The sequence below is a fragment of the Macrobrachium rosenbergii genome, chromosome 5 (assembly GCF_040412425.1).
Source record: "Macrobrachium rosenbergii isolate ZJJX-2024 chromosome 5, ASM4041242v1, whole genome shotgun sequence".
Taxonomy (NCBI): Eukaryota; Metazoa; Arthropoda; class Malacostraca; order Decapoda; family Palaemonidae; genus Macrobrachium; species Macrobrachium rosenbergii.
The window spans coordinates 40,463,780-40,480,489 of record NC_089745.1 but is presented as its reverse complement, the minus strand read 5'-3'; the positions used below and the strand labels follow the sequence as shown (position 1 = coordinate 40,480,489).

The following is a 16,710-nucleotide window of genomic DNA, read 5'->3' as shown; positions in this document are numbered from 1 at the left end:
TTGCATGCACAAGATTGTTTAGATACTTGAGGTGATCCTAGTTTGTCCAAGAATGATGTGCATGATAGTGATTGTGATCATTTGTCTGTATCATTTACTTTGACACAATTTCAAGCAATCACGAGTCACCTTGTCTCTTGATTCAGCCATCAAGACTATCACCAGGTCATGAGAACACTTACCAGGACAGACTGGGTGTCAGTCTCTTTTGAGAAAAGATCCAATTCATGATTTTTATAATTTGCTAGGACCTGAGGGTCCTTGGCCTTCAGAACCACTTCCGGCAGAGTTGGAACAGTTTTTTCACAAGATCATTACGCTTAATGTCGAGGGTAATGATTGTGAGGAAGTAACCACTGCTCTTTTGTCAAACCTTGTCATAAGCATACTTTGGAGCACAATGCTAGAGACAAGTAAGTTATTCTGATTGTTTTGGTCACTGCATACTTGGTTTCTTGGATCATTTTAAAGGTCCAATCTGCAGATCAGAAGGCCTTTGCTGTCTAGCAGATCAAACAAGTATATAGAAGCACCCTTCCTTCTCTGGCTTTGTGAGGTACCTGATGGGCTTATGACTCAGAGAAGGATGTCACCCACCTTACTCATGCAAGGATACGAGGAGTCAGGGCATAGGACTGTCTTTAGCCTTTTTGGATGAACTTTTTGATGTTTCCAGGCAAAGAGGGCAGGTGTTTGGGTTTTGGGTATCCTTTCTTCATTCCGTTTGAGGGACACTGCCTGCAGATCCGTAGATATCTTCTTGGGACCTGCAGTGTTGCTCAACAAGTTGTGCATTAGGTTCTGGCTACCAGTTTACAAGATTGTCAGCATATCATAAAAATTTTGTATTGCTTTATTCTGTATGTTTGAAGAATTTGATGTTACGAAATTACAGGAATTTCAAAGAATTTTTTCCCATGTATTTTTTGCAGTCATTTACAAACATTCTCCTCTTACATTAGCCACATGGGTAGTACCTTATACAGTACCGTGAGACCACTAGAATGTGGGTTAGGTTTTCAAAAGTTAAGAATACCCTTCAGGTACAGTATATCTTAGTCAGTACGGATGAAATCATTCTTGTTTTTGGTAGCCCAGCCACCCTAAAGGGCAGGTGGATGTTTCTCTCAGCACTTGAGGGTTTGACTCCAAATGTTAATCCAGTTTTATAGTATTTGCTTTGACTTGCTAGTCACTTTAGTTTACTCAGCTGGGCACCATTATCTTTATAAGTTGCATCCTATTACAGGCTGTAAGAAAATCCATTTTACCAGTGTTCCCACTTGTGTCTGGAGAAGTTTTTCACTTTAGTAGCATATTGTATTTCATGTTTAATAAATTTTTCTTTGTAGTTTTGAGATAGTTATCCATCATCTGGTTTTGGCTCTGGCTCATCCTTTTTCATTATTATTTTTATTACTGCTACTGCTGCTCTGCAAAACCAATACAGTATGGCATAAATTTATAACAGGAAACTTTTTTCTTTTCAGACGCTGCAAGACATCAAGACTATCCATAGCATCAACTAGGTGTATTTACCGAAGTACACGCACATCTTCTGGTCATGCTCATTTTCTCCCTTCAGACAGGACTACATAGTTCTGTTTTTGCAAGTAGTTACAAGTAACAAGGAAACTACCAACAGTGTGTGTGGTTGCACTGACACACTTTCTATATTAAGGTAAAATGAATTCCTTTGGCTTGAGGTGTAAGGCATTGTTTGCTTCATTTCATCCTGCCTTGTTTGTAGTGTGGTGTTGATTGTATTATATAACTCTTGAGTTTTTAAATATCATAAACTTTATAATGTAATGTTTACAATTATGTTACTAAATATAGCACTTCAGTCAAGGATGAACTGTGTTCATAAATTTGCTCTGGGATTGAGTGATAGTACTCCCACACTTTATATGAAGTACTTAATTTTCAGCTATATATTGTGACTATCACTTTAAAGCAAGTAATATATTTTGTGACTAAAACTCTAAAGCAAGTAGTAGTAGTAGTAGTAGTAGTAGTAGTAGTAGTAGTAGTAGTAGTAGTAGTAGTAGTAGTAGTAGTAGTAGTAGTAGTAGTAGTAAAATATAGCTGTATCCATGGCATTTAATTTAAACAGTCTTCTCTATTCTTCTTCTTATCTTTTTTTCTTCAGCCTGTAGCTGGTAAATCAGGTGTTCCAAGGACATACAAATATTTGTATTTTCTTAGGTTGATTCCTTCTCTGACATTCAAATGCGCTCTGGTGTTTATTTTCAAAGAGTGAATGAAATGGCATGCAGGGGTGGGGTGGTGGGTATACAGTTGCCAGGTCAGTTATTCAGCAGCGTTTTGGTTGGTCACGGGTTGGTGACGAAGTCAGTCCCGGAGGCGTTGAGATGTTCTGGGCCTAATCGCTATTATCCGGCACCGGACACAGAAGGCAGATCACCTATAACCTCAGATAACAGCCACTCCCAAATTCCAATAGCTATTAGGCCCAGAAGGCCTCAATGCCTCCGGGACCAGCATCACCAACCCATGACCAACCAAAATGCAGCTGAATAACCAGCCTGGAAATTGTACACCCACCACCCAACCCCCGCTTGCTATATATACCCTTGTACGTCTGAGCTTGTTTGAAATGTTAGAGCAAATAAACCTAAGAAAATAGAAATCTTTATATGTCCTTGGGAAACCTGATTTACGAGCTACAGGCCGAAGGAAAAAAAATAATAAGAATAGAGAAGACTGTATAAATTAAATGCTGTGGAAATAGCTATAATATTATTATTATTTATTATTATTATTACATTATTATTACATTATTATTACTGTACTTGCTTTAAAGTTTTAGTAAAAAAATATAATCGTCCTCGTCTTTGTCGTCTTCTCCATCCATCCCTGTCAGACATTGGAGGAAGAGAGACTCCGTAGCCCCTCCGCGTAAGAAGATAGTCCTCCTCAGAGTCTCGTTCTTCTTCTCCTGTAATTGTTCCACATTCAATCACATGACCCTGCTGAACCCATTCGTGCTTCTGCTCAAGTTTTGTCTCGGAACCATTCTTCTGTCGAGGCACACGTACGCTTTCCTTCTGCTATTTCTAGTGTTCCACAACCAGTTGTTGATTCCTGTGCTGCTGTGTTTTTAGACAGATTCATCCTCTAGGACCGTTATACCTACAGATTGAACTCCTCCATGGAAGATATCTGTTGTTTCTACTCCTCGCCCTGTCCCAGGTACACAAGTGTTTCTTAGGTCCATAGAAAGGATGACAAGGTCCCCATCAAGAAGTTGAAAATGCAGGTTCCCTCTCCCAGGTCTCCTTCCTCTCACATCCACGTCTCGCATTCTGAAAGCCCTTCGAGGTCGTGCAACATTCCTCGACCTTCATCTTCACGACATCGTTCCCATCCACGTTCCCGTAGAAGGGACCGTGGCTTAGCATTCTCACTCACATGGACGTGACCGTGATTCATGCTCCCGTTAGCGTGGCTGTGACCAAGCTACACGTAACGAGTCATGCATGGCCTACTAACAAATCACGTCATTCATCTCCTCACAACCAGCCCTCTCGTTCACATATCTGTGACCGTGATTCGCGCTCTCATTCGCACGCCTGTGACCAATCTTCACGTCACAGGAGTCCTTCACAGCCTCGTAACCTGTCATGACGTTCATGATCTCATCATAATTCTTGTTCCCATCCTCGTGGGCGGGATCGAGACCAAGACATGTTCCAATTTGCCTTAAAGACTAACAGGCCCCCAAGAAAGTCTTAGGCCCTGAAAGAGCCTACGCTTCAGTAATAAATCAAGACATTTTAACTACACTTGATTTAGTCAACAGGCCAGATCGTGACTCTCAAAGCCAGGATGTGGAGGATGCCTACCATCAAGAGTTCTTAATATGCTAAAGTCATAGAATTAGTTCGTGGTTGTAACAACTTAGCTGAAGAGACTGTGGCAACCTGTTCGGATTTGCCTTCGGGTATCGAAGCCTTGCTAGGCCCTAGTAAATAGGCGAAGACATCTGTAGGGTTGCCAAGCTTCAAACATGCTGGCGGAATTCTTAAGTGAATTCTCTTATCTCAGGTTGGGATAACTCTTAACATTCCAGTACATCTTTCAAGTTACTACTTCCACCTCTTCCCTGACATAAATGATTTGATGCAATTTCTATGGATGCTTTGCAACCAAGGCATGTCAATCCAGACCTAGTTTGATCAGGCATGGGAATATCCTTGGACCAAGTCAAGGCATAGGGCACATCCTTTACCTTTCAGGAATCTGCAACATTGGAAGCAACTGCTTCATCAGCCTTCCAGGCTGTTTCATGGTTAGACCTGTGGTCAACGGCAGTGACAAAGATCTCTTCCACTGTGATGGCCACCTCTTTATTAGATTGTTACAATCTGGTGGGAAAACCATCTCTTACCTGACTCATCTTACAGCTAACATGTGGGTCAACTGGCTGCTTGAAAGAAGGGATTCTGCCCTCTCCAGGTTCTCGAGGTTCGTAAGTACTGATTTGGTGTTAGCCTTAAGGAATGGAGACATTTAAATTCTGTGTCTACTGTATTTCTGAAAGACCAGCTAGACTCAGCAGTCAATAGACAAAGAGCAGATAATAATGACAGGCTAGTGCATCAAGCTGTCTCAAAGTCATCTGTTCCTTCTTGTGCTGGCACTTATAAATCCAGACCTCAAACCTCTTCCTACGTCTCCAGACCTCAAACATCTTCCTACGTCCCCCCAGAGAATTTCTCAAGTTATGACAGTTCTGCATAGGGCTCATCAACTATATCCATCTCCAACCAAGAAAACTCCCCAGCAGCGACCCTTTCAACCCTTTGAGTTTCCTACCCTATTCTCCGAGTGTCCACATCACCAATCAACTTAACTCTTTATGTTCAGCGAAGCATCTAGCTCTTAAAGGCAAAGTGAGGAAAATGATGGAAAAAGGAGCCGTGGAGATTGTAAAGGACATATCTCCAGGATTTTACAGCCATGTCTTTCTGGTTCCCAAAGCTATGTGTGATTGAAGACCTTTATATCAGGAAGATACGGTTCAGAATGGAAACCCCTCGCACAGTTCTTCTAGCCATCAGGGCGTTCACATTGTCTCTAAACCCAGATGTCTGGCTGACAAGTAACTTTTTACTTTACAGTTCAGAGGCATATGAAGTGATCCCAGGTGAGCTGAACCTCCGGTCGGTTCTGAGGCTTTTTCTATCCTCCTCCCAAGAGTGAGTCTCCCTTATGTTAAGACGAAAAGTTTGTTCTGCATATGAACAAATGACAAATTTTACATCAATTTGTATTTTTCATAACCTAACAAACCTGGGGTCTCGACATATATTGCCCGCCTCAAGCCACCCCTCATATTTTACCTGGACTAGAGGAAACTGATGCCATGGATCCAAGATGGTTTAAGGTAGGCCGGCTACCCCTCCTCCTTACTGCCATCTTGGCTAACTCCCAATGCCACCAATTTATTGTAACTTTTTTTAACTGGAGAATTTTCCTTATGTTGAGTCTGCAGATTTGTTAGTTATGAAAAATACAATTTATTTAAAATGTGTCATTTTTGCAAAGTCAGGTGTTAATAATGCGACCAAAACTACATGTTCATCTTTATTTACTCAAAAATGATTAAAAATATAATGTATGTTACACTTTCAACCTAGCAAAGTGTGCAATTCTAAAGGAATGCTGCTAAAAATGACTGTCTACAACTTAAAAAATCATTTCGTGAAAGCACATTCACCATTCATTATTCACTAGAACTTCAAACTAAGAACTACTTTCATTTGGGAATAAGGATATAAATCTAAGGTATCTATAGTATATTTAAAGATATTAAACTGTCATCTTGATGAACTTTAAATACTTTGTGGTTTAACATAAAAAATATTCACTTTAAGCACCACAGGGGCTCAAAGCTTTATTATTATTAACCTTTACCTTAGCTTTATTATTATTAACCTTTACCTTGCCACACAGTTACCTTGGAAACTAACATGAAAATGGGACCTAAACAGATGATACCAACCAGTATAAAAAGATTAAAATAGTATTTACTAACAGAACTTAGCGCATTAACATATGTTAGAAATATTAACGATTTCTAATCCAGTACATATTAACAGCACTAAAAAATTTATTTAACCACTGGAAAGCTGATATATTTAAAAACAGAAAAGAGGGAATCCAATATCTGCAATACATCAAGTGAACCCCAATAAGTAAAAACAAAATTATAATTTTTCTCAAATGACAGTTGAATGCATAACCCATTAAATACAACAACGATACCTCAGTGGTAGTTTACCCTAAATTTATCTGCTGTACTTTTATCAGTGATGTGGTGGACATAACACTAAACTTTTAAAAGAAATTCTCAGTCTTAACTTACATTACAATTGTACTGACATACAGAAATTTAAATACACTGTTGAAATTACAAGTACATACTACAGGTACACCAGTGAATTTCGAGAACCAAAGCATTTCCTGATTAAAAGGTTTGCTGCTATCAAAGGCCATGTAATAGTAGCAGAACAATATACTTCTGACTGTGTAAATAGAGAACAGTGCATTTATTTAAGTGGTAACTTTAAACCATCAAGTAAAGCCTGTTATTTTGCAACTCAGAACTATGAACGTGGGATAACTCGCAAGAAAAAAGGGCTTCTTTTGTTAGCAAACATCTGCATAATTTTGCAGTTAGTACATTTGAATGAGTCATTAAGAGAAACATCAAGAGAGCATGTACAATGATAACATTAAATTAATTTTAGTGTTATTATATGAATAGAATTTATATATTTTTTATGTGGACTTTTCTTTCTCAACATTTTAATACTATACTGTACATCTCTTGCTATTAAAAAAATTTCTGAGAGCATTAGATTGTATGGTACAGAAAAAAAGCAGACAAATGCACATAGACATGTACTATATACAGTATCCTAATAATATCAATCAAATATTTCTTGGTGTTTGTTGCTTCTGTAACATGTTCGTACTGTACACAACATAATCATAAATTTTTACATCAGCTTTTCCATTTGTGAGATTAAACAAATGAGTTCTATCCTCTGTCCTGTGCACTTTATGCACGACCATCAGGGTTAGACTTTAATCTGCCTACCCTTTTCCTTCATTTCCTGAGCCTTCCGATAAATGTCTTGTTACTTCCACAACCACTCTCTTTTTCTGACTACCTGTTCCTCATTCCTCATCACATGTCTAAATCATCTCAATCTTTGAAATCTCAAATTATTTTAGAGAGAGCTCAAGCACAGTATATGTATAACACAAAAAGATCAACAGATACACATACAATTCACAAATTGCCCAGACAGTATACTAGAAGTTTTGATGAAAAATTTTGTTTCTTAATACAGTACTTTTTCTTAAAATGTTTGTGCTGTAAACAAATTGCTATATAACAACCTGCAGTATAACCAATTATATGGAACTGAGCAACAATCTGCACCATACTTTGTCATTGGAATTTAAAAGCTTGTTTCTGTAATGCTGTTGCAGAATAAATGAGGTTTTAGAGCATTCCGTGCCAAAAAGTCAGTGGTGTACCTGTATATCTTGACGTTTAATAACGATGAAACTAAAATCAACTCTTGTGAAAACAATGCAGTGCTGCTAAACAGCTACCCTATTGATCGCATGTGTGCACCTCATCATGATAACTTAAAATATACTGCATATTAAGAACCTAATGTGTTCTGCTAATACTACTGTATAACAATATCAGTGGTTGTGATCACTTTTATCCAAGCGTCTAGAATACATGAGGAAGACCAGAATATGGAAGGAACTTGGACATAAAATTATTTGTTACTCTTTACAGCAAAGTTTAACATAAGGCTCAGACTTTGACAGAACAGTTCTCAAAAGCAAAGTAAGCCGACTTATCCTTGTAAGTCAAATCTGAAATATATAAGTAATTCCATACATCGAAGGCAAGGCTCAGTTATGACACCTCGTATTCGAGCTGGTGCTTGACAAATTTGCGAATCATACCATGAAATCATTTGAACTACCATATTTACAGTCTACCGCAAAGCTAATAACACCACAAGTAATTCCATTACAGTAATTCAGAAGTCACCAGGCAGTATACATAATAAGCAAGATTTGTAGAAGTATATTCTTGTGTACAGACTTTTCTAGTGTCTTTTTTGTCGAAAAATATTCTGTTCAGTTGTTTAGCATATTTCTGTACAGTACTATGGACTGAATGTCAAGATATTTCTCATTTTCAAGATGATGAAGATGAAACACTTCTTAAATTCAAATCTGAACTGTATAAACTATAGTACTATGGATATCACAAAATTTCAGATTTTAATCTCCTAACATGCTAATAATTATTATTTAGCTACCAAAATTTAATCTGGAACTGCATTATTATACTTCTTATAGCACCATTAACTTGGTCATGAATTCAGTTGCAATAACTAAATTTTTGCAAAATTTTAAGTCCTCTTAGGACCAAGTACCAATTTCATTAGTTGTAGAATCAAGGTTTTTTTTTTTTTGAATTCTTTAATCAGACAGCTGGTTGCTGTATCCAGAAAAGTTGCATTTTAAGGAATTTAGTGTACATTTTACATTGACATTTTTCAGTATTTAGTACTTGCAGTTTTGTTAAATGTGAGTTTTTTCAGCCCCAAAAAAAAAAAAAGTGTTTTAGTAAAAACATTTTTATTTTTTAAAATAAACCCTATTTTTTCTTTTATCAATACAGTACAGGAATGCTGAGTCTTAAATCTCATCACTTACAAATAATTTAACATCACTTTCTTGGGATGACATAACCTTTTCTAAGCACTTTTGTATTTAAAACACATTTAAAGCTAACACCACAAGTGCCCCGCTGCAGCCAAAACCCTAAATTAAATATCCAATAGGTAAGAATAAATCTTTAGAGAGCAAATATTCGGTCAAACTACTTACAGTCTTATGGCAGCTTTTCAGTAATTGTAAACTGGGATGTTTCACTTTCCCAGTCGCTCATTCATACTTTATACTAAGTCATGGCTGAAAAGATCAATAACATTCACAGGTGCAAAGCTGCCAAGTATAGAGTAAAATTATCTAAACTAAAACTTCTATTCCTAAATACATAAGTCCTTCATTATTATTCACAGTATTTTCATCATCGCCATTGAATTACACTGGCTACTAGTAAAGTTTTTTATAAGTAATATTAACAGTACAGGTATATGATTACAATAGTAACCATTTAATAATCTTTATAGTACTTCTGCTACTATCAGTAACACTAAACAGCCTTGTACAATGTTAAGAAAAATCAGCACTAAATTTCTACTCACACTTATTGGTTAGAGAACTAAACACTGTGACTAGCCACAAATCTGATTGGGGTGAATATATTGAAAATCCATTCTAATACTGTGGTTTTACAAAATTCACATCAAAAGATGAAACACACTGGACAGCTACATCACAATGAATGTAAGTGCAAGGTAAACGATTACTGGCTGAATGCAGAACTACCTACTATTATCTGGATAAAAGGCAAGAGTCATTCCTCTTTGAAAGTATTCTTCTGCAAAACACTAGTTACTTGCAGCAATTACTTTATCACTACTATTAATAAGCAATGTTAGGTTTCCTAATCATTATATGGAGAGAGCTGCCAACCCCATCACAACAGAAATTCACAAAAATCCTTTCCAGTATAATCGAGATATTTTGATTATTCTTCATTATAAATGTACCTATCCATTTAAATAAAATCAATTAAGAAATCAGGACAAAAATTTACTGTTTTTGTGAGGACAAAGAGCCACAAAGGTAACCTGATTGTTAAAATGTTATGCCAAATATTTTGTAAACAAAATCCATTTTTCAACAGTAAACATATAGATAATCTTGGATACAACATATGGATAATCTTGGATACAAGCTTACAAGATTTACAGTATTTAGAAAAGAAAATAACCTTTTGAATATTGTCATGAATGTTACTGTAACTTCATACCAGTGACTTATAACAAAGACCAGTTCCCATTCAGAACTTAATCTGAACAGATCCATCAATCCTGAACACCATAACCCCCTGCAATTTTATTCCATTCTTCCACGCATCTTAATGTAGGTTAAGAATCAAAGATAATGTTAAGTCTGCTTAAACAGGCCTACAACACAAACTTGACACTGTTTAATCTATACAAAAGTTCTACAGCCCAAACATCAGGAAAGATTCCTTATGAAAAAAAAATCCAATATTTGAAACCTAGGTGAATTTTCTTGTAAGTCCTATGAATGAAGTGACACTGCATGGTATTGCGGTTATGTACATCATCATCAGCATCTGTGATTACTATGTAGATGTTAGCTTGAAATATTTTTACAACTGTAAAACTAGTACTAATGCAAATACTTGAGCAACAAATTCTCCACAAAGACTGAGGCTTAGCTTTCAATTTTAATGGAGGGGAAAGTAGTACTGTCTCTACCTTCAACACTAGGCTTATGTCTGTAAAAGAAGCTTTAGCATATTGTTGCCTCTGTGATAGCCTTAAAGGGTAAAATGCACGCCATGTGCTTCATAGTCTTTCCTTACCTACCTGCAGTTTTCACCTTTGGTCTCTTACCTATCTCACACTTTCACCTTGGATCTCTCTTTACTTCTACTCTGTCTATTTTACTGTGAGGGTTGAAATGTGGTTACACCTGACAACTTGCACTGCTACATCTTCTTGAGTTTGTGATGGCCCAGTTTCAAGTAACTAAAAATGAAATCTAGCTTCGGGCTTTTGTATAGAAATTTGAGTTTCTCAAATCATGAAATATGTTAATGAGCAAAATTGGGTTTTTAGTGCTCTTTAGGGAAAAATCATGGATTTATGTGATTATTACTCAAGAAGCAAAACAATACTCTTCAATGACTATCAGTAAAGAAAAGTGTTAAATATTTAAAAATCAAATCTGGGAGATTTAAAGTTTCAAAACATTGTAAATAATATCTTGTGTTTGATCATGATGGTCTTTTGGTGAAGAGATTTGAACAACCATTATGAAAAAGGTTTATAACTCTTCAGTGGCAAAATCAGCTCATTAGATACCCATCCTTGACCTCGGCCAGGCAATCAGAGGCATAGCAATGCACACGCAAAGTTTCACACCATGGAGGGAGGGAGAATGATTTGGGCCAATAACTGTGGTAATTGGTTACTTTGAGTCTTTATTCAGTCTAAGTCATCAAACAACTTCCCGTTTTTCTTTTTACAGTTTTTATTAGAATGATAAGTGGAACTCTTGTAAATGGCACTAATCCAGCTTCAACCCTCACACTAAAGTAGCCAGAGTATTGCTCCAATTTTTGCCTCAATATGAATAAATTCATTGGGCAAGTTCTGTGGGAATCTGGAACTGTGACTTAGCTGTCTAGTTATACAAATTTGTAATACAGTACTACCATTATGAGAGCTATTAAAATAACTTGCAAAAAATGGTCAGATGCCACCATATACCTTATTATTTAAGCTTGAACAGTAAAAGATCCGTAATAAATAAAACTTTGTATATACCTTAAAATCCAGAAGTTAAGAGGGCATTGTAGTTATTAAGGTTACATACGTATCTGGTAAAAAGTGACCAGTAGATTCTAAATACTGTATATACAAAAAATATTGGCAATTAGGCAAGACATGACTTGGTTACATCTGGATTACTTTCATAATTTGCATTTACACAAAACAGGGTTTAATATTTTCATGCATACACTGTCAGTAAATTAAACTCATAGGAGAGTCTTCGTAATCTTAAAAATAATGCTTTTCACATATTTTATGATACAATTTTATTAGGCCTCACATAAAGCTAGCATAAAAGTTTTGGTATAATCTGAAATTTTCTTTATGAGTCCTTCAAACTCTCCTTCAACATCTTTTCAGTAACAAGAGACAGTCAACAAGATTTGAAATACCATAAGTTAAATACTGTACAATATTACTTTTACACTATATACCCACAAGGGAAATGTCTGAACTTCAATGGGATCCTCTCTTGAAAAAACAACGCATATTTTATTGTCAAGGGCGTTAATTAGCATTTGTATATATTGATATTCCCTGAGTTAAGAATTCAGTACCAGTACTGCATCTAGGAATGCTACTTCAGTCAAACATCTCTTGCTTGCATCGTGAGAGGAAACTCCTCAAAGCTTGTATTTATTGCCAGTCATAAATGATACAGTATTACAGATTTCTTACTGTTTTGTAAATACAGCGTAGCAGCTTTCGTTTTTACTTACTGCTGAAGGTTACAATGACGTTAGTAATAGCTAACTGACATCTTACTCGGAGTAAGATGGTCACAGGATTTAGTATAAAATAAAAAGTTACTAAAAGACAAACTATTACATAAATTAATATAAAAATATTTCAATTAAAATTTTATAAAGTATTCAAAAACTTAAAACTACACCATCCTACTCACTGCTCTCACTGTTAGTGTCGTGTCTTCACCCTTTTTTTAAGCTCCACCGCAAGTGTAAAATTTGTGTGTTGTACATTCAAAATACAGAGACGGTGACACATATTGGTGAGTCCTTAATAAGAGCTTCTGAATCCTAATCACTATCTAACTAACATTTAAAATTTGAGTAAACATAACTGTTTCTATCATACCTACAGTGTTTACCAAGGCCATTCTACATTTTTTGCAGCCCCATTTATGTATGTCCAAGTCTTCCTGGTAGAGTAACAGCTTACTCCTTTTTCTTCTTGGGTTTGTAAGCAATGGCTGCAGCAACAATCAAACAATTAAGGGCAAATGAAGTGCCAAAATTCATCAGAAGGGCGAAGTCGGCAGACTCCAAGTATATTGTGAAAATTCGTGCTGCAAAGGGGTAAAAGACCAATATTAATTATGGAAAGGCAATCAAGAGGTGCCATGTCTTGTACATATGGAAAATTTACATTTTTACTCTGTTCCCTGTACCATCTTTTTGAACCAAAATTTTACAATTGCTTTCTTCTGAAGGTAGCTGAGGAAAAAATATCCAAACCTGACATGCTGTGATGAGATGATTACTGAAACCAAAAGTGAGCTAATTCAGTCACTGGTACACAAGCAGCTAGCAAGGTATGCCATAACTGCTTTTTGACAATATGTTGCTGAAAGAATGTAACACTACTAATTTTGGGAAATAGTACTGTATAATATTCAAAGCTTTTACTAGCTTTCATTGTACAAGCACAGATTACTGTACTGAAGAGGGAAGAAATTCAGCTGTCCTTTTCTTCAGTGTCAGTAATAACCAAATCAAGAGACCAGTTGGCATCCAATAATTATTACTATCATTGCACCAAAAGTTAAAAAAGATCAGAGTTAACTGAAGGAACCCTGCCCAAATCTTTGACAGATCTTGACAGTTGACAAAGTATGATTGGAAACTAGCTCATGGCTTACTACCCTATAGAACCCTTTTCAAGTTCAAAAAAACCCTTTTCAAGTTCAAAAAATCTCCCAGTGATGCTTTTAATGATCAAAAGTTAATGCATTAATAACTTAGTACTTTTAGTACTGCACATGGCAGATTTCTGTGTTATATACTTTAAGATTTTTTAATTTTTATTTACAGTTCTTTGATTTTAATTGAAAATGTACTTTTACTATTATTTTGTGGGTCTTTACATGTTAAAACCCATAAGCTTTTAAAAAATATGAATTTGTTTTTCATTGTCATTGAAACAGCACAGATTATTTGAATTCATGACCTTTTCTACTACATTTCTTGCAAGGTCCAGTGATATACAGTTGTAATACCAAATAGGGTTAATGGCATTAAAATTGCCATTTATTAAAAAGGGCCCTTGGAAGTTGCTAATCAATTCTTGTAAATTATTTACACATTTTTATTTGGTTGATTATACAGGTTATGGATGGTATAGTTACTGTTTACTATTTGTAACTTGAAAATTGTAAATCAGTGTTATTCAGAATTATTTTCATTCCAAATTATTTATCATAAATTGTGTATGTATATTGCAGCTCTTGAGTTGTCTTTTTCATATGATGATAGTACTGTGCTTATCAGTTTGTTTACATATATTGTAAATATAATACCAATGGTCCATAGTCTCTGATGAGGCAGTGTACTGCTACTATCTCTGATGAGACAGTGTACTGCTCCTATCTCTGATGAGACAGTGTATTGCTCATAGGTGTAATCTGGTCTGAAGGCCTTTTACATTCCACTGGATTATATAATTATTGAATATATTACTATACGTAAGAGAAATAAGATTTTTGTGGTTTACAAAAGTTGATGTTTTACTTTTTATCTTACTGTATTGTAATTGGAGTTATGTTTCTGTTGTTCTTTATTTTAGTTGATCTAGTGTTCTTGTGCTTAACTGTTTCATTACTAGTTTCTTTCTTGGGATAATTCATTTGATTTTATCAATGAAATGATCTAAATCATTTGAATTTTTTTCTGTATATCAAATAAGTGCTACACAAGCATACTTTAAATGAGTTTCTGTCAATTTTTCCTTATTTCATTATTTTAGGAAATTTACTGACTAGTTTTTGTGATAGTCTTGTCTTTATTGCAGGATTCAGTAAAGCGTGTATTACATCATCATCTTGATTTTCTCATCTTCCTTATAAAGAGTTGTTATGGCATGTGGTGATGGGCAGCATATCTTTCCCCTCACATATTAATTTTGATCATAAATTTTTTTTTTTTTAGGTAAATCTTTGAGTTGGGATCTTGATTAATTGGTTTACCATTTGCAATTCTGATGGGCTAATTTTGTATGTGTCTTGTCTTTTTGTACTTTTGATTCTGGTTTGACAGATGGATTAGTTATACAGTGTTATAGTTACTGTATTAACATTTTGTTTCTTGTTTCTAGGTGGGTTCTTTCTCATGGTTTTTTCTTTTTATGTTAAGGTCAAAAATAATATTTTGGTTGTTTTCTCCTAATTCTTTGATATTCTGATTAATTTCCTTAACTTCCATTCGTGATAGAACATCACAAGGGTTTGGGTCTTCTGTGTTACATGCACTGTACCTTTTTTGAGTCTAATAAAATGTTTATTCATCTTATGATTGGGCAATATGATTGTTACTTGTACGCTATTCATTATGTCATGTTTCATTAACTTTTGAGTATTTTTAGATTGCATTGTAAAGTAACCAATTGATTTTCGGTAAAAATTTGGATACCCCATGTATTTTTTATTTATTAAATTTTAGTTGTTGAATAAATATTTAACAGGTAAACTACAGTTTTTTATGAAGATATTTGGTTTTCACTTTTTAGTATTATGATTCTTTACCAGTTTTCAGTTCCTAGACAGAGAAACAAAATGGGTCGAGGTTGGATCCTGTCTGAAATTAATTTTTCATACTGGTTTTGTTATTTCAATTTCTTTGGAGACCAAAGGAAGAACAAAAGGTGTTAAGAATTCCTTCCGGGAGTGTTCCCTCTATCCATGGGAGCCTTGCAATAGTTTTTACTGATATGTGAAAATTAGGCTATAAAGCCAGGCACTAGGGCACCTTAAGCCATTCAGTGCTTAAGACTACAGAGAGGAAGTTGGGGTGGTTGGACAGCAAGATGGAAGAAAGGTAGTGGGAATAGCAGTAAAGCAAAAGGCTTAAAAATAGGTGCAGCTAGGACCCAAAGGGATGCTGCAAACAACTTCAGTAATGCCCACAGTGCACCATGTTAGGTACACTGACAGCACTAGCCCTACAAGGGTAAGAACAATATTGTTACCTTTACAAAGGCAGCTGCCCTGGGAGACCCACTTTAATATATGCCTAACCTTAAGTGCTGTAAGAGTTGTCAGTCTGTCAAGATTGGACCGAGCACTGAGGGAAAGGTTTGACAGTGAAGTTTCCCATCAGGTACTTCAGTTTTAGAGGTGAAGAGGTAAGCTGTCCAACTCCAACCTCCAACAATATTTCAAGAGCAGAATTTCTCATAATCCATATCATTTTAGGGCTTTCATTATAAAGCCTGTTTTAACAAAAGAAAAGAAAAATTTTGTTGTAATCAAGAGAAAAAGGATGCTTGACTACAATTTGTTGGGTCAGTAGCTGAGGTGCAAGGTTTCCAAGGACTTTCTATCTAACATATCAAAGCACTAAGAAAGTGCTTCCCAGCTGCCATCCTCTGAGCCCCCTAACGATGGCAACGGGTCGAGGGTTTTGGGGAATGTATGCAGTAGCTTATTATGGGGCTTGAAAGAAATTTTCTTGCAATATGATTAGGTCTATACAACAACCTGAGCAATGACACGTGGCTAATAGGCAGTTAGGCTGACAAAGGAAGAATTGTCCTTGAAAATGGTGTTGTTTTTTAATGTTCACAACATAAGAACCATGATACCAAGCAATGAGCTACTCACATAAAGATTTACTTAAAAGTGAAATCTCCACATAAGCACTTGAAGGCAGATGACTTCACTTGTTTATGCAAAGGCTACATGGAACTGCACTCGAAATGAGTCTTTTTACTAAATTTGAGTTTATAAGGAACACTCAATAAACTCAATATGATGATGAGTATGATGATGAGCAAGAATGAGAACTAATTCTTGATGACAAAGTTTCCTAACCTTTCTAAGAAAAAAAGGAAGTTGGCCACAAAGAAAATTAAGATAACAAGAAGAAAGATAAGATGTATAACTGCAGATGGCCATTTGCCTGCTGAA

The 16,710-nt window shown here is 35.7% G+C and overlaps 1 protein-coding gene and 1 long non-coding RNA gene across 4 annotated transcripts in view; one reads left to right on the top strand and one right to left on the bottom strand.

The window, feature by feature from the left end:
• LOC136838700 (uncharacterized) overlaps positions 1-16,710 on the top strand; it is a 25,076-nt gene that overhangs the window by 5,969 nt on the left and 2,397 nt on the right. The window contains exons 2-3 of one of the 2 annotated variants that reach the window (XR_010853087.1): positions 1,491-1,681; positions 2,888-13,122. This is a non-coding gene — a long non-coding RNA (uncharacterized lncRNA). Of the gene's footprint in view, positions 1-1,490; positions 1,682-2,887; positions 14,972-16,710 lie in introns of those variants that run through there. The other variant, XR_010853086.1, reaches the window with a different exon arrangement.
• Positions 5,601-16,710, bottom strand: part of LOC136838697 (solute carrier family 66 member 3) — a 24,076-nt gene continuing 12,966 nt past the window's right edge. For both annotated transcript variants that reach the window (XM_067104102.1, XM_067104103.1), the window contains exon 4: positions 5,601-12,876. In XM_067104102.1, the coding sequence (XP_066960203.1) occupies positions 12,746-12,876 (131 nt within the window). In that variant the 3' untranslated portion in view covers positions 5,601-12,745. The remainder of the gene's footprint in view (positions 12,877-16,710) is intronic.